The sequence below is a fragment of the Catharus ustulatus genome, chromosome 26 (assembly GCF_009819885.2).
Source record: "Catharus ustulatus isolate bCatUst1 chromosome 26, bCatUst1.pri.v2, whole genome shotgun sequence".
Taxonomy (NCBI): Eukaryota; Metazoa; Chordata; class Aves; order Passeriformes; family Turdidae; genus Catharus; species Catharus ustulatus.
This window is the reverse complement of record NC_046246.1, coordinates 6,637,692-6,653,257: the sequence shown is the minus strand read 5'-3', so window position 1 is coordinate 6,653,257 and position 15,566 is coordinate 6,637,692. Positions and strand designations below refer to the sequence as shown.

Genomic DNA, 15,566 nt, shown 5'->3' with positions numbered 1-15,566 from the left:
AGGATTCAGGATTCAGGATTCATGATTCATGATTCAGGATTCAGGATTCAGGATTTAGGATTCAGGATTCAGGATTTAGGATTCAGAATTTAGGATTCAGGATTTAGGATTCAGGATTCAGGATTTAGGATTCAGGATTCAGGATTTAGGATTTAGGATTCAGGATTCAGGAGCTGGGGAGGACAGAGCGAAGGGTCACAGACTGAAAAGGAAAGAGGTGAAAAATAAAGCAGCCAGGGCTAGAAGACAAGTTTCGTTTCAGGGAAGACAACAGCTAAAGGACCAGAACTACCAACCAAAACCACAAGATCTCATCAGACGTCAGGCAGGACACATCTTGCTTCTCCCTCTTTATCAGTGCAACCAATCGCTGTAATGATGTGGCGGGGGGAGGAAGAGCGTTTGACTCAGAGTGAAATGAAATTCAGCTCCTGAGAGCCCCGAGTTCCGCAGTCACCTGTCCTGCAGCACAGATCAATCACTCCCGCAGCGGAAGGAGCTCAGACGTGACTTTGCATTATTCTCTCTGCCCGCTGTCTGTGCGGGAGCGGGGAGGGACGGCAGCAGGAGGAGGAGGAGGAGCAGAGCGAGCAGGGAGCGCCCCCTCATCCTTACCCGGAGCTTCCCCTTCCCAGAGCAGTGAACCCTTCCTGAAGGAAACTCTGCTCCCTAGGGCCTGGGGAGGGGCTGGGAGCGACAGGAGGGGGAGGATGAGATGGGGATGAAGATGAGAGGATGAGGGTGAGGAGGATGAGGATGAGAGTGAGTAAGGATGAGGATGAAGATAGGATGAGATGAGGATGAGGGTGAGATGAGGGTGAGGAGGAGGATGAGGATGAGGGTGAGGGTGAGGATGAGGAGATGAGGATGAAGATGAGATGAGGGTGAGGATGAGATGAGGATGAGGAGATGAGGATGAAGATGAGATGAGGATGAGGGTGAAGATGAGGAGATGAGGATGAGGATGAGGATGAGATGAGGATGAGGGTGAGTGAGGATGAGGGTGAGTGAGGATGAGGATAAAGATAGGATGAGATGAGGATGAAGATGAGGAGATGAGGATGAGGGTGAGATGGGGATGAGGATGACGATGAGGATGAGATGAGGATGAGGGTGAGAATGAGGTGAGGATGAGGATGAGGATGAGGAGATGAGGATGAGGGTGAGGATGAGATGAGGATGACAATGAGGATGACGATGACAATGAGGATGAGGATGAGGAGATGAGGATGAGGGTGAGGATGAGATGAGGATGACAATGACAATGATGATGACGATGATGATGAGATGAGGATGAGGATGAGGGTGCCATCACTCTGGGGCTCCTCCTTTCAGTCCAAAGCTCTGCAGGAGCTGAGATTATCCAGCAGGAAACACCAGCCAGGCTCTGGGGATGGAGTTTGCAGCCCAGTCCTGGCACGGACGGGATCAACATTCAAATTCCAGCTCAGCATCCTCAAACCTTGGGAAAATTTGGGTTTCTTCCCAAGGGCACAGACCAGGCTGGCAAATTGCTGCTCCCTCCCTACAGCAGCAGGGACATCTCAGCTCCATCAGCTGAACCACTGAATTCCCTGCACGGGGCTGAGCCCAGCAGCTCGTCCTGGGCACGGTGTCCTCAAGCAGTGTCACCCCGAGGAATGTGATGTGCTTGCCCTAATGGAACAGGTTGTGAACTGGGAGAAACCAGCTCTACTGGTAGGTCCCAGTGCAGGTTGTTAGATAGCAGCAGGAGCTCAGTGGGACTGGCACGTGTCCATGGATCCAGGGAATCTGAAAATCTCATCTCAGCCAGGCTGAGGCAACACCAGCTGGGTGTCCCTGAGGTCTGTCTGCTTCCTCCCAGCACCCAGAAATCTTGGAATCAGGGAGTTTGCCTGGCTCCATGAGAACCAGATCACAGCCCACAAGTGAGTTTTGCCTTCCTGGAGCGGGGGGTGGCTGCAGAGAGGCCGTCAGGCTCGGTGGTTTTTGCACCCTGTTCTGAAAGCCGCCCGATTTCCCGCAGATGTGCGCCCACCTGCTGTGCTGTGACACCCGGCCTGCAGCTTTCACATCTGTAAATCACAACTTTTAACCCCCACCCTGCTCGCTCTGCAGGCTCAGGGGCAGATTTCTCAGAGTTCTTACGGATGGAAAAAGGCAGGAAAGCGCTGCTGGGGATTTTCAGCAAGGCACGAGTGGGCTGAGTGCTCGAACCTGATGAATTTTACCCACTGCTGAGAACATCCTCAGCTTTCCCTGTGGTATGAAGGACTTCAAATACTTCTGCAAATCCAGAAAGGCTCTTGAAACCCTGGGAAAAGGGATTTTGTGTCCTTCAGGCATCTGAGCCGCAGTTGTGTGGAAATTCGGGCGTGATGTTCCCTTTGATTTGGGAATGGGCCACAGCTCCTGAATCCCTGGAGCTCTTGGAAGCTGCTCTGGATTTCTGTTCAGATTAATGCCCTGCTTTGTTTCCCTTCCAGAGGGCTCAGTTCTGGGGTCTCCAGGCCCTGACAGGGTTTATCAGAGACTTGTGGGCACAGGGTGGGCAGGGAGAGGAGCGAGGTCTCAGCGCTAAGCCAGGAGTGAGAGGAGATCAGGGGCTCCCAAAGCCTCCTAATCAATCCCAGCCTGCCTAGAACGAACATCCCTGCTGCTGCTGGAGCTTCAGACACTAAAAAACCTACTGTAAATGCAACATATCTCTGTGCTTCCTGCCAGCTGGCCTGGGGCCAGCCTATTTCCTTCAAAAAGAGGGATATTTATTTTCATCCTTTTAGAGGCAGCCAATTCATCTCAGACCACCACCAGCTAAAAAAGCTTTATAAATTAGCAGCCTTTTTTTTTTCTCTCTCTCTTTTTTTTTTTTTTTTTTTTTTCTCCTTCCTAATTCTCTCCCCCACCCCTTTAAATATTATTTTCCTCTGGTTGTTGGTGTGAAGGCTGTGCCAGGACATGCGAGCATTGCGCCACACTCCCCTTTCTCCCCGAGCTGCAGAAAGACAGTAGCAGCAGTGTCTCACGAAAGCCAGAGGAAACCAAAGCAGAGCCCGGCCGTGACTGATTCTCCTTCCAAATGGCGTAAGCAGGCCAACTTCAAACATGTGAATAATGAGTTATCTGTGCCTGACTTTGTTCAGGAGCAGCATTTCCCTCCTGCTCCCTCCTGTGAACTCCTGGGCTCTGATTTTGAGGGCACCTCCGTCATCCTGCGTCACGTTTGAGTCCCTTCCAGCTCTGCTCTGGCCTCCCCTCCCTCCCCTCTCTGCCAGAGGGGCTCTGATGATTCTTCCTGAGCTGGAGGTGACCCAGGGGATGTTCTGAGTGATGTTCCTGCCTGCTGTTAGAGGTGTGCAGAGATGAAACCAGCCCAGCATCTGCTGCAGGGGACAGCCCTGCTGTTCCCATCCACGGCACTTTCACATGTGGCTTCTCTCTGGAGCACATGCTGGGACTTGATGGTCCAGCCCAGACTGAGACTGGGAAAAAAAGCTGCAGCCTGTGCAGAGGACTGGCTGTCTCTCTGAAGTACCTATTTCCAGGGCTAAGGGAGGGATTTGAAAGGTGTTTTGCACATTGAGTTTTATCCACTGCTGATTCCTTTCTTGTGGTCCCTTCTCCCTGACGTGTAGAGACTGAGCCAGGGCTTTGTGTGCAGGGACTGCTCTGAGCTGGGCTCAGCTCTGGAGTTAGGCTGGGAATATTCGTGCAGTTAGGCTGGGAATATTTGGGCAGTTAGGCTGGGAATATTTGGGCAGTCAGGCTGGGAATATTTGGGCAGTTAGGCTGGGAATATTTGGGCAGTTAGACTGGGAATATTCGTGCAGTTAGGCTGGGAATATTTGGGCAGTTAGGCTGGGAATATTTGGGCAGTTAGGCTGGGAATATTTGGGCAGTTAGACTGGGAATATTTGGGCAGTTAGACTGGGAATATTTGTGCAGTTAGGCTGGGAATATTTGGGCAGTTAGGCTGGGAATATTCGGGCAGTTAGGCTGGGAATATTTGGGCAGTTAGGCTGGGAATATTTGTGCAGTTAGGCTGGGAATATTCGGGCAGTTAGGCTGGGAATATTCAGGCAGAGCCTTGGTGGGAGCAGGGTGAGCCAGGGGGCTGAGTGTGGCTCTGACTGTTGTGCCAGCCCGTGCCACCCTCTCCTGGCTCTCATCTCCTGGTGTGTGGAGCTGAGGCTGATCTCAGTGTGTGTGTGTGTGCGTTCCTGAGCGTCCCTCGGCGTTTCCTCCGCTCCAGCTTGCCGCCAGCATTCTGCAGCCAGGCTCCCAGGGAGGGCCCAGCCACTTCCCAACATCTGCTGTGCTGCTGAGCCGGGGCTGGGGGTGAGCTGACACCCAGCTCTGAGCTCTGAGCCCTGAGCCCAGCCCTGTGCAGCTCCTCAGCTCTCATCTGACTCCATCTGCAGAGAAATCGGGGAACTGGGGCTCCTGCTCAGAGCGTTGCTTTGAATCAAATCTCTCAGCTCTGAGATTTCAGTGTCACTCCAGCCATGAAGTTCCTGGAGCCCCTTTCTGCCTTTGATGATGATTGTGCATGTCAGTAATCTGAGGGGATCAGCTGCTTTTTGGAACTCCCCCTCCACAGCCTGGAAATCCCATCCCGCTCCCGGCCTGGGAAGCCACATCAGGTTGCACACTCCTAGAAGGAAGAGCAGAGCTCTGTTTGCTCTTTGAAATATTTTAATGCAGAAAGCATGGCTTTAAATCACGGCTCTGAGGGCCTGAGCTCGTGTGGCACACACTGTTTCGCTGTCTGCATTCCAAGGAAACACCCAAAACTTCCAGCATGCTTCTTATTACTGACCTAAAGTGTCAAATTCACGTCGGGCTCTTCCAGCTGGGAAGCGTTCAATGGGATGGTTTGTTTGATATGCTGATACAGATCTTGTTCTTACATCAGGATTGCAGGTGATCTGTCAATGTTTACATCGTGTTGTGTTCAATACCGGGGTTACCGATCCCGAAACCCGACCCAGAGCTCAAACCCTGCCCCAGGTCAGCAGTGCCACCGTTTGATCGTGCTGGGCTCTGCTGTCTCATAAACACTGACCTGCAAACCAGTGCTGGCCCAGCTGGAAATGCAGTGCAGAATCTCCTTTTGTGCCCCAAAATCCACAGGCTGGGGTGATTAAGGCTGCTCAGACACATTTCTTGGGACGAGGGCTTGGGGCTGTTTGAAGTCGAGTGAAAATTCCGCCCACAGGTTCGGGAGGCTTTGAGTCAGGGCTTGGGTGAAGGCAGAAACCACCTTCCTGTTCTCTAAGGTATGAGCTATTGTTCACTGGTTTCCTCTCCGTGACAGCTGTGGGCAGATGGGGAAGGGCTTTTAATGAAGCCAACCGCTGCAGAAATTAAAAAGCTCAGGTTGTTCTGATGAAAGAAACCCATTAACAGCGATTCTCTCTTGCGTGACAAAGGCTGACGTCCCCAGCCCGAAGTGACAAGCGGCAGGAAGTCCTGGGGAGACAGCCTGAGCTAAAGAGGGCTGCCAGGCCAGGCTGGTGGTTTTTAACTCATTCTCTGCCTTGTCCCACAGAGTTTGGGGCTGCCAGGTCCCACACATGGGACCCAGACTGGAGAGGGTTTGGCAGAGCTGGGGAGATCCCTGACCCCACCACCCCGTGTTTGCCTTGGCTTCTTCCATTTGCATCAAGTTTTCCATTTTCTTCCCAGGGTTTTGGAGGGGGTTTTGCTGGGAATTGCTGGCTGTCCCCACAAACCAGGCCCTTGAGGAGGGCGTTTGCCCCAGGCTGGCAAAGCCCACGGGGCTGTGCCCACGTTCAGACACCGGAGCAACCACAGTGCAGCATGACACGGCCACATGAAGCCCTTGGTGGGGCTGCACGGCTGAATAAGCTCTAAAAACATTATCAGCATACAGATCACTTGATATATTTTTTCAGGATTTTCCCCGTCACATGCCAGATACCACCACAGGATAGGGTTTGTGCTGAGATAGAGGAAGGGAATTTAATTTTCATTAGATTTCGGGGAGCTTGGTCTTTGAAGTTCTCTTGGCTTTCCTGCGAAGCTCTGCCCAAAAAAAAAAAAAAAAAAACTGGGTAAAGGTGAAATATAAGCCTATTTTTCTTCTTCTGGGCTTACTTGTATGGTGAAATAATAAAATGTGGGCTAAAGCAAGGCACCCAGTGCACAAACTTTTCTCCTGGAGAAAGCAGCATGTGACAGATGCTGCTCACAGCTCCAAAGGCCCTGGATAATGCCGAGGTGCTGAGCTCTGGGGACACACAGGGATGAGGAGAGATCCTTTATGGTCTGGCTTTGAGGTTTCCTCGGTTTGCTTCACACAGCAGGGAAAACACATTTTCAAAATACCGCCGGGGTTTTGATTTCTGCTGGGTTCGTCCTCCCCAAGTCTTCATCTCTGGTGCCAGCACGTTTTGGGACTCTCACATCCCTGGGAATTTGGGGATTGCAGAGCATGGAGGGGATGTGGAGGGAGCAGAGAGGGCTCAAAGCCCCTCAGAACCTGGGGCTGGGAGGGGTTTGCTGGTGGGACACCCCTGGAGCTCAGCTGGGAGCACAAATTCCCCTCTGGAGCTGCTTCCCTCCCATCCCCGAGCACGGGGGACATCAGGGCACAGCAGAGGTTGGACTGAAAGAGGGGGAAGTGTGGGGACTTTGTGTGACTTTGCTCTAAGCTCTCAGAGCTCTGCAGAGGCGAGGGGGAGGGCAGGGGGAGCGCTGCCGAGAGCTGCCTGCGTTTATCGCCTTTCAAACCCCGGCTTCGCTTTCCTTCCCCTCTTTAAAAGGCACCAAGGGCTGAGCTGGGCTCGGAGGATGTCGGGCTGCAGGACCTGGCCAGGCCCGGCTCTCTGAAGGGCTGCACGAGGGTTTCTGGCCAGGCTGTGTGCCCGCACATCCGCCGAGCCCCGGAGTGCTGCGGTGACACCGGGACCTGGCTGTGCCACCGGGACTGGGCGGTGACACTGGGACCTGGCGGTGACACCAGGACCGGGCAGTGCCACTGGGACTGGGCTGTACCACCGGGACCGGGCTGTGCCACCGGGATCTGGTGGTGCCACCGGGACCGGGCAGTGCCACCAGGACCGGGCAGTGCCACCGGGACCAGGCAGTGGCACCGGGACCTGGCAGTGCCACTGGGACCGGGCAGTGTCACCAGGACCTGGCAGTGCCACCGGGACCAGGCAGTGGCACCGGGACCGAGCAGTGCCACCGGGACTGGGCAGTGCCACCGGGACCAGAGGGTGTCACCGGGACCGGGCAGTGCCACCAGGATCTGGGCCGTGCCACCAGGACCGGGCAGTGCCACCGGGACCAGGCAGTGGCACTGGGACCTGGCAGTGCCACCAGGACCTGGCGGTGCCACCAGGACTGGGCAGTGCCACCAGAATCTGGCAGTGCCACCAGGACCGGGCAGTGCCACCAGGACCGGGCAGTGCCACCAGGACCTGGAGGTGCCACTGGGATCTGGCAGTGTCACCGGGATCGGGCAGTGCCACCAGGACCGGGCATTGCCCCCGGGCAGGTGCAGAGAGCTGCGGTTCTGTGCGGGGCACAGGGGGAAGCCGAGGTGGGAACCTCGCACTGAGATAAAACCGAGGCTCCTCTGGAGCTCCGTGCGGGTGTAACCGGGACTGGAATCCCGAGAGAGCGAGCCCGTTGGGCGGTGATTAACGCAGTAAAATGTGAAAGTTGTGTATCCAGTGCGTTTCATGCGCCTCTCGCCTCGGGACAATTAGCATACATTTAATAATTATTGCCCTGTGCCAGCAGCTGCTGCCTAAGGAGCTGGGAGTGCTTTCTGCAGGCTCATTAGCTGCGGCCCTGCCTGGGGACGTGGGTGATCACTCTGCCCGTTTTATGGGAGGAAAGAGGAACAGAGAGAAGCAGAGTGAGGTGGCCGAGGTGTGGCACCAGCGAGGGTTGATCCTGTCCCTCCTGAGCCTCCTCCAGACCCACCGGGCTCTGACCGAGCTGGGTGGGCACAGCTGGGAGGGGGCTGGAGCAAGACGAGAGATTGTTCTTCGTGCAGTGAGTGAAAACTGTAGAAAATACATAAAATCCAGTGTTTGCTGGTTCCCCGGTCCCCACTCTGCCAGGACGTGGCTTCTCCTGCCTTGTACCAATCTCCCCTCCGTGTTTAGAGTCAGTGAGGGCTGGTGGGGGCTGGTCAGTCAGGGCCATCCTGATCCAGAGACTTTCTGGATGGTCTGGGGGGTCACTCTGTGTCCATCTGCCCTGGGAGCTGCTCTGTGCAGGGCTGGCACCCCCAATCCGAGTAACAACAAACAGAGACAGAGCTGTGCTGGCTCCCTGTGTAACCACAGCGAGCTGCTGCAGCCAGAGAGGAGCTGAGCAGGTACCAGCCTCTTTTATCCTGTTCCAGGGCACAGACAAAAGCTGGAAGACCAAGCCAAGCCCTTCACGGACCGCTACGGAGAGCTGGAGCGGCTGCGCCAGTCCATGAGAGTCACCCCCACAACTCCCAACCCGCGCGGATCCCTCAGCACCCCGAGCCACTTCGGCTCCCAGGCTCAAACTCCGATCCAAGGTAATTCCTGGGTGTCCCAGGGTCACCCCCAAACCCCAGTGTGAGCGGGGACAACCCTCTGGGTGGGATTTTAGAGCTGGAGCCCAGCTCTCCCCTGGTTGAGGAGCCAGGGAGAGGTTTGTGTGGATTTCTTGACCTTTTTTGCACCCATGAAGTTGCTTTTGGCACCATTGGATCTGGGTTTTGAGGGACAGCTGAGCAGCAGGAACGTGAGGGAGGTGAGAGCAGCACCTTTGAAGGCAGCCAGGCAGGGTTCTGTGCTTTCCATGCTAATCCCAACGGCTCCTTATCATTGTGCGGCTGCCAAGCGTGGTGATTCCTCCCCGTTCCCCACACGGATGCACACCTGCACGGGCACCCAGCACACACACACAGCTTTGCTCTTCCCACATCTGCCTGCGGCAAAGAGCGCCTGAGTCCCTGGGCGTTCCCCAGGAATCCGCAGCTGGCTGCCAGGACAGGGCAGGGATTGCCACTGGGGCTACCTGAGACAGATCAGGCTGCTAATCCCGGGATTGCAGTCCCAAACGAAGCCAAATGTATAAAAATATCTCAGCTGCTGTGCTGCTCCCGTCCTTCTGCACAGGCAGAAGCTGCCAGGATGAATTAAGAGTTTGCTCTGTTCTGTTCTGTCCTTTTCTGTGCTGCTTTTCCTTGCTCTTTTAGTCTCACTGCTCCTTGTCCTTCAAAAATCAACTGAGACACTCACAGGCCTTCAAGGAACAGCATTTAAGCTGTCTGGATTTGGGATTTTGGTAGAGAATTGGCCCTCCTAGGAAAGTTTCCCAGGAAAAACTCCCCAAGCCCTCGTGCTGTGTCTCCAGAAGGGATATGGTCGTTGGAAAGCCTCGGTGTCATTGGCAAAGAGGGGTTTTGGGTGTAAAAACGTGTTTGAAAATGTTACCTGAACTGTAAAAGCTGCACCGCTCCTCCCAACCCAAAATTACAGAGAAAATTTAATTTATTTCTCATTGAAATGCAAATCTCCACGCTTGGAATTTTCGTTGATATTAGCAGGGTTTATGAGAAGAACACGGGCGTTTTGTGCAGGATTATCACTCGGGGTTTTTTTCAAAAAAGCAAGAGAGAGAGAAAGAGTTTTCTAGGCTTGTCCCACTGGCCGCATCATAAAGAAAGAGATTCTTAGGGGAAGAAAAAAAGATTTGTATTTTAAATTAGCACAGCCCCCTGCAGTGCCAGAAACCCAAAGAGCGTCGTTTGGAGCAAAGAATCAGGTGATGACACAAATTCAACGAGAAAAAAAATGGAGCTGGCCACAAGCTCCCGCCCCTGCCAAATTCCCAAATGTCAAGTGACAGCAGGAGTGGAGACACACAAAATTAGCCTCTGAAATCATTCCTGTGGAGTGAATCCGAAGTCGCAGGAATGCTGCAAAAGGCGGTTTGTGCACGCTCTGCTCTTGGCTCCTCGTTCCCCAGCCGGAGGAACCGTCTTAAAATCACTGTGGGTTCCCACCAGAGTAACTGAGAGCAGCACCAGCTCAGTAATTTTCATCTCAGCCCTGTCCTTTTGACACAGCTCTGGCTATGCCCAATCGCAATCATCATTTTAAACCCCCTCTTTCTCTCGCACACACACGGCTTATTCACAAAGATCGTAATTTTTACCCGAGCAAGTGGAGCCTGGCCTGTGCCAAGAACAACACAGGAGTTAACAGGCCTGTAATTCTCACAGCTTGGCACGTTCTTGGGTAGCAGGCAGGAGTGGGAGGCAGATTGAGATAGCAGCAGGGAGGGGCGATGGGGCAGCCCGGGGTTCATCCACCCCGTTATCTTCCACGGGGTGTTCCCCAAGTTAATGTTTTTTTAAGAAGGGGACAGGGAGGTTTTTCCCTCCACCAGTGCCCGGCTCTCTCGTGTGCTCGGGGTGCTCAGCCTCCCTGTTCTGCTGACAAAGCAGTTTGCACAGATTTCCTAATCTGCTCCTGGCAAAAGCAGGGCTGGGATGCTCAGGAGCAGCCTCAGCCACTGCAGGGGGATCCCAAACCTCAAATCCCCGGACACGGCACACAGAGTTTGGGTTTTTAGGCAGGCAGGAGCCAGTGTTTGTCTTTGGGAGAACTGGGGTTCTTGGGAGAGGTGTTTGCTCAGTCCAACCTCTCCTCCTGAGCAGGGAAAGCCGTGGCTGAGGTGGAGATCACGGCAAGGACAGCGCTGGGAGTGGGAGAAGGCTCTGGCCCTCAGCCACTCGCAGAGGCTTTCAGTAAAGCAGCCCCTGGAGGTTATAAATAGCCCCCATGTAAAATGATCATGCTGAGGTTAAATGGTCTCAAACCAGAAGGCTCCCGGTAAGAGAAAGGCGATGGTTTCTGAAGGGCATGCCAGGAAACACGGCAGGACAGAGCACAGCTCCTGCTCCCTCTGTTCAGGGTGTCTCAGTGGCTCTGCCCTCGCCTTGCCCCACTCAGGTGGGCACAGACTGGATCCCTTCCCACGCCTGTCCCCAGATGGGATGGACACAACAACCCAGCTCTCAGCAGATCTCGTTTCACCGTGCTGCTCTGGGGGTGAACAGGGTAACTCTGGGCTGTGATGAGAATCTGGCCCAGGCCCCATCACCATCCAGCTCTGCTTCCCTGGCTTCCACCGAGCGGAGCCTCTGCTGAGGATTTGGCCCAGTGCTTCTCCAGAGAGGTCTGGAAAATCTGAGTGTTTGCAGTCACAGCTCTGCCATCCCCGCAGCGAGACACCGAGCTGTCATTAGGATGGCTCGAAATGGTTCCTTATTACAGGGCACGCCGAGCCAGAGCCTTGCGTGCCTGCCTCGGTCGAGTTTTGCCTTTCAGCTTCAAAAAAAAAATCAAGTAGCTCTCAGAAGTGAAGCAAGATGTTAAAGGGACTTCTGCTGTCTGCCTTCAGCTTTTTCTCAGGGCCCCCTGGCTCAGGGGAGCTGTGCTGGTGATAGACACAGCAGCCCCCAAATCTCTGGGTGCTCCCTTGCCCACATCTCAGCGGTGGCTCAGGCTGAGTTTTGTTCCCAGCACAGCAGAGCAGGACCGCCCACGCTCGAGGTCTGTGGTGGAAACATCTTCAACCACTCTAAAGCAATTGTGTGCCTTGTCCAGCAGCGTGAGGGGCCTTGTTCTCACCAGGACTATTGCAAAGGGATTTCAGATCGGATCTCCTCAGTACCAGAGCGAGCTGTTTGGATTAATGCACTTCACACCCCCCTGCACACTCTTGTTTTCACTCCAGAGAAGCCAAACTCCCTTTCACAGCGAGGACAGAGATTTCACAGGGAGGACAGGGATCTCACAGGCAAGGACGGGGATTTCACAGGCAAGACAGCAAATGTCAGATCCTTTTACAAGCCTCTGATAGCCCTAGAACCTCCTGAATATTTTTTGGGAGACTCTGTGTTCACTGGTGAAGAGCCTCAGATCTCCTGGTCTGGAATTTGCTCAGCTTCATTCCCAGTCCATTACTTCAGGTCAGAGAACATTTTTATCATTAGCAGAACGCTTCATGGTATGCCTTTAAAATAAAGTCTTTCTCTCTCTTTTTCTTTTTAAATATACATTTTTAAAGTATTACATTACTTTTAAGAAACCTCTTGGCATAGGCAGCAAGTGCCCCTATTGTTTCCGAAATGCAACGTGGCTGCTCTGAGGTTAAGTCCTGAATTATGGGCCCAGCAAATACACTGAATTGCTGCTTCCTAATCCCTGTCCAGATTGACTTATGGTTTCTTTAAAATATCCGTTTCTTAATGGATAAAAACATTCTACCACGGGCAGAGACTAAATTGTTTCCAAAGGAAGCTAGGCAAGCATTAGTGGGAAGAAAACATATTGTGGGATCCAGCTTCAGCCTCAAAGGAAGGAACACGCTCGAGATGGGTTTCCTGCCTGCTCTCAGGCTTCTGTGTCTATCTTTAAACTGCTTTTCTGCTCCTCTCCTTTACATTTGTGATGTCCCTGCAGTGAATTTGGCACGGAACAGTCACAGGTGAACCACAGGGTCCAGGCACTGTCACTGCTGTGTTTGTGTGGCTGTCCCCCAACCACAGCATCCCTACAGCACAGCAAGGATTCCCAAGGGTGCCATCCTGCCTTGAAAAGGGATTTTGCAGTTCAGGGTGAGCACCACAGCCTGGGGAGCCCCCCGTGCCATCTCCCCTCTCAGTGGGACTCCCGTGGCACACGAGGCCTGGCCCAAACCTGCTCGGCAGGCAAGGTGGTCTAGCTGCAGGCTGGGTTGTAAATCCAGCAGCTTCCTTTCATGTAGTCAGGGCTTGTTAATTTGTTTTAATACCCTTTGAATAGCAGGTAAAGAGCAGGGCGGAGGGGAGCGCCTCCATCCCCGCTCAGCCCACCCAATTAGCACCGTTATTCATTAGCGGGGACTGCGGGATGCGGCGGGCAGGGGGATGCGGGCAGAGCGCTCCGGGATGAGCCGGGCTGGGCAGGAAGCTGCGAGAGCTGCGCTTGTTTAGTCTAGCAAAGGGCAGGGGGGAGCGGAGCCGATCGCTCTGTGTAAATACATCGGGGTAAGCACGGCGAGGCAGAGGAGCTGATGTCAGCTCTGCAGGACGCTGGACATGGGGCTGGAGTGGTTCTGCACAAATCCACACTGGTTCTGCACAAATCCACACTGGTTCTGCACAAATCCACACTGGTACTGCACAAATCCACACTGGTACTGCACAAATCCACACCGGTACTGCACAAATCCACACTGGTTCTGCACAAATCCACACTGGTTCTGCACAAATCCACACCGGTACTGCACAAATCCACACTGGTACTGCAGAAATCCACACTGGTTCTGCACAAATCCACACTGGTTCTGCACAAATCCACACCGGTTCTGCACAAATCCACACTGGAATTAGCAGCAGGGTCCTGCCCTAAGGGTGGGCGCAGAGAATTGGAGCAGCCCAAAGTTCCTGGAAGGGTTTGCAGAGGAGGTTGAGATGTGGTGCATGATTCCCCGAGCTGGGAATAGCTGGGGATTTCCCTGCCCTGCTGCTGCCCGGTGTATTTGGGGTGGGAGAGGCCCCAGGAGCCGGGGTTGAGCTGCTCAGTTATTTGGGGTGGGTTTGGGGCCGCGTGTGTGTGTGCACGGCAGCACACGCTGCTCGGGGAGAATCACAAAACTGAGCAGCAAACGTGCTTGGCAGTGTCAAGGTGGTGCCTGGCGATGCTGTGATAAGGACCTGTGTGGTGTTGTGTTTTGGTTTGGGGTTTGCATTTTTTGTCAGACTGTGCAGAGGAAGTCCGTGCACCCAGTTTGTGAGCTGGTTCTATCAGATACAGAGCAGTGCTCCATGGGCGTGTAACAACGGATGCTGTTCACACCCTCCTTTTTTTTTTTTTTCAACACCTCCCCTCCTCCCCCAAAATATATTTTGCTCTATTTTACGTGGGCTGGGAGGAAGGGGCCGTTTTCTTTTTTAGTTGGCTCTGACTTGGAAACAAATGAACTTGTTAACATACGTGACAGAGGCGTGAGAGCGTGCCTGCACGCGTGGGTGGGAGGAGAGCGGCGCCTCCTCCAGAGATGAGCTGGGCCTTCACAGATCTCAGGCACCTCATGCACCTTCCCATGGAGATTCTCTCCCTCTCCTGGCCCTCTTGGTGCTCCCACGTGGAGTTATTGCCATTGGGGGAAGGAAGCGGAGAGGGACAAAGATCTGAAAAATGCTCAGAGATGGCTTGGAGGTTCAAGAGTGACAGAAATGAGCAGAGAAAAATCAGCCAGAGGTACATGCAGAGCAGGAAGGTCTGTCCCCACGTGTTATAGACAGAAGCACAAAGTGTCATTAGTGTTTACACTGTCGTCAATCGTTGTGCAGTAAGACAGGAAAGGAGGGCTTTTTCCCCTGAGGTGGATTTTTCATGACAATTTTGTAAGGCACACAGGTGTAGAATTAGAACAGTGATCTATGGCCAGGCTGAAGCTATTTTATATTCTCTACACTTGGAGAGTGCCACGCTATCAAGTTCCCTTTAAATTCCCTTTATTATCTGCGTGTCTCCCACACTGAGAGTTATTTATTGTGTAACATCCACACAAGCTCAGGTTTATTGCTGATGGTTCATCAGCCACAGCGTGCTCCCCACATCTCTGAGGTGGGGACCAGGCGGTGTCGGGGGTGCTGGGGAGCTGCTCAGGTTCCACACGTCGCTGCCTGGCCCCAGACAATCTGATAATGATGATCCTGCTGTGCACCAGGCTCCAGTGCTGTGCCTGGGCTGAGCTGGGTGCACTGCAGTTCTGAAGAGGTCCTGACGAGGCTTTTGCTGCCCTTTCTTCCCTCCAGGCAGAGCAGATGTGTTCCTGGGTAAGGAGGCAGTGGCAGCACCCACTGCTCCTCTGGGATGGATGCACATCAATCCCTAAAATCATCTGCAGCGTCCATGGCCTCACCTCCTTGAGGATTTCCAGGGCCCTCAGAGCAGATCCACCAGCCCTGACCCTGCCAGGCTGCAGGGACCAGTTCCACTCCATCCAAGGCAGCTCCCAAACCCAACGTGGTCTGAAGGGAGGTGCTGAACACACCCAGAGAAACCTCTGTGGTTGGCAGCCTCACGACCCAGCCCTCCCCACCTCATGGCCAGCCCTTGCCACCATGACCCATCCTGTTCCCATCTCTTTGCATTTACCTCCTGGCCACCCACCCAAGGAAAGGCCTGGATTGTCTCTGAGGTGGAGAGAGAGCTGCTGTGTCACTGTTGTTTTATCTGGAAAGGGGCTGAGCAGCTTTCAAAGCATTTTTCTATCCAGCCCCACGTGTTGTGGGGGGACTTGGGGGTCCTCAGAAGGTGCAAATTGCAGCTGCACAATTAAATCATGGGGTGTGTCCCAACCTCGGCGGTCCCAGGGCAGCTCAGCCCTAAGGAGGAGACAGTGGCATTACTAATCAGGGCTTTGACCTTTACATGGCTTTTATTTAATACACATTCCACACTTCCCCAAACTCCCATCCAAAACATTGACATTTCCGCTGATAGATTGGGTCAGATTTTGGAGTAGTTGGGGGACTCAATTCACTCTTACAATGGTTAAAT

General features: G+C 53.7%; 1 protein-coding gene across 1 annotated transcript in view; it reads left to right on the top strand.

Moving 5' to 3' along the window:
• Positions 1 to 15,566, top strand: part of RUNX3 (RUNX family transcription factor 3) — a 38,794-nt gene that overhangs the window by 17,202 nt on the left and 6,026 nt on the right. The window contains exon 4 of the mRNA XM_033080766.1: positions 8,369 to 8,533. Within this exon, the coding sequence (XP_032936657.1) occupies positions 8,369 to 8,533 (165 nt within the window). The remainder of the gene's footprint in view (positions 1 to 8,368; positions 8,534 to 15,566) is intronic.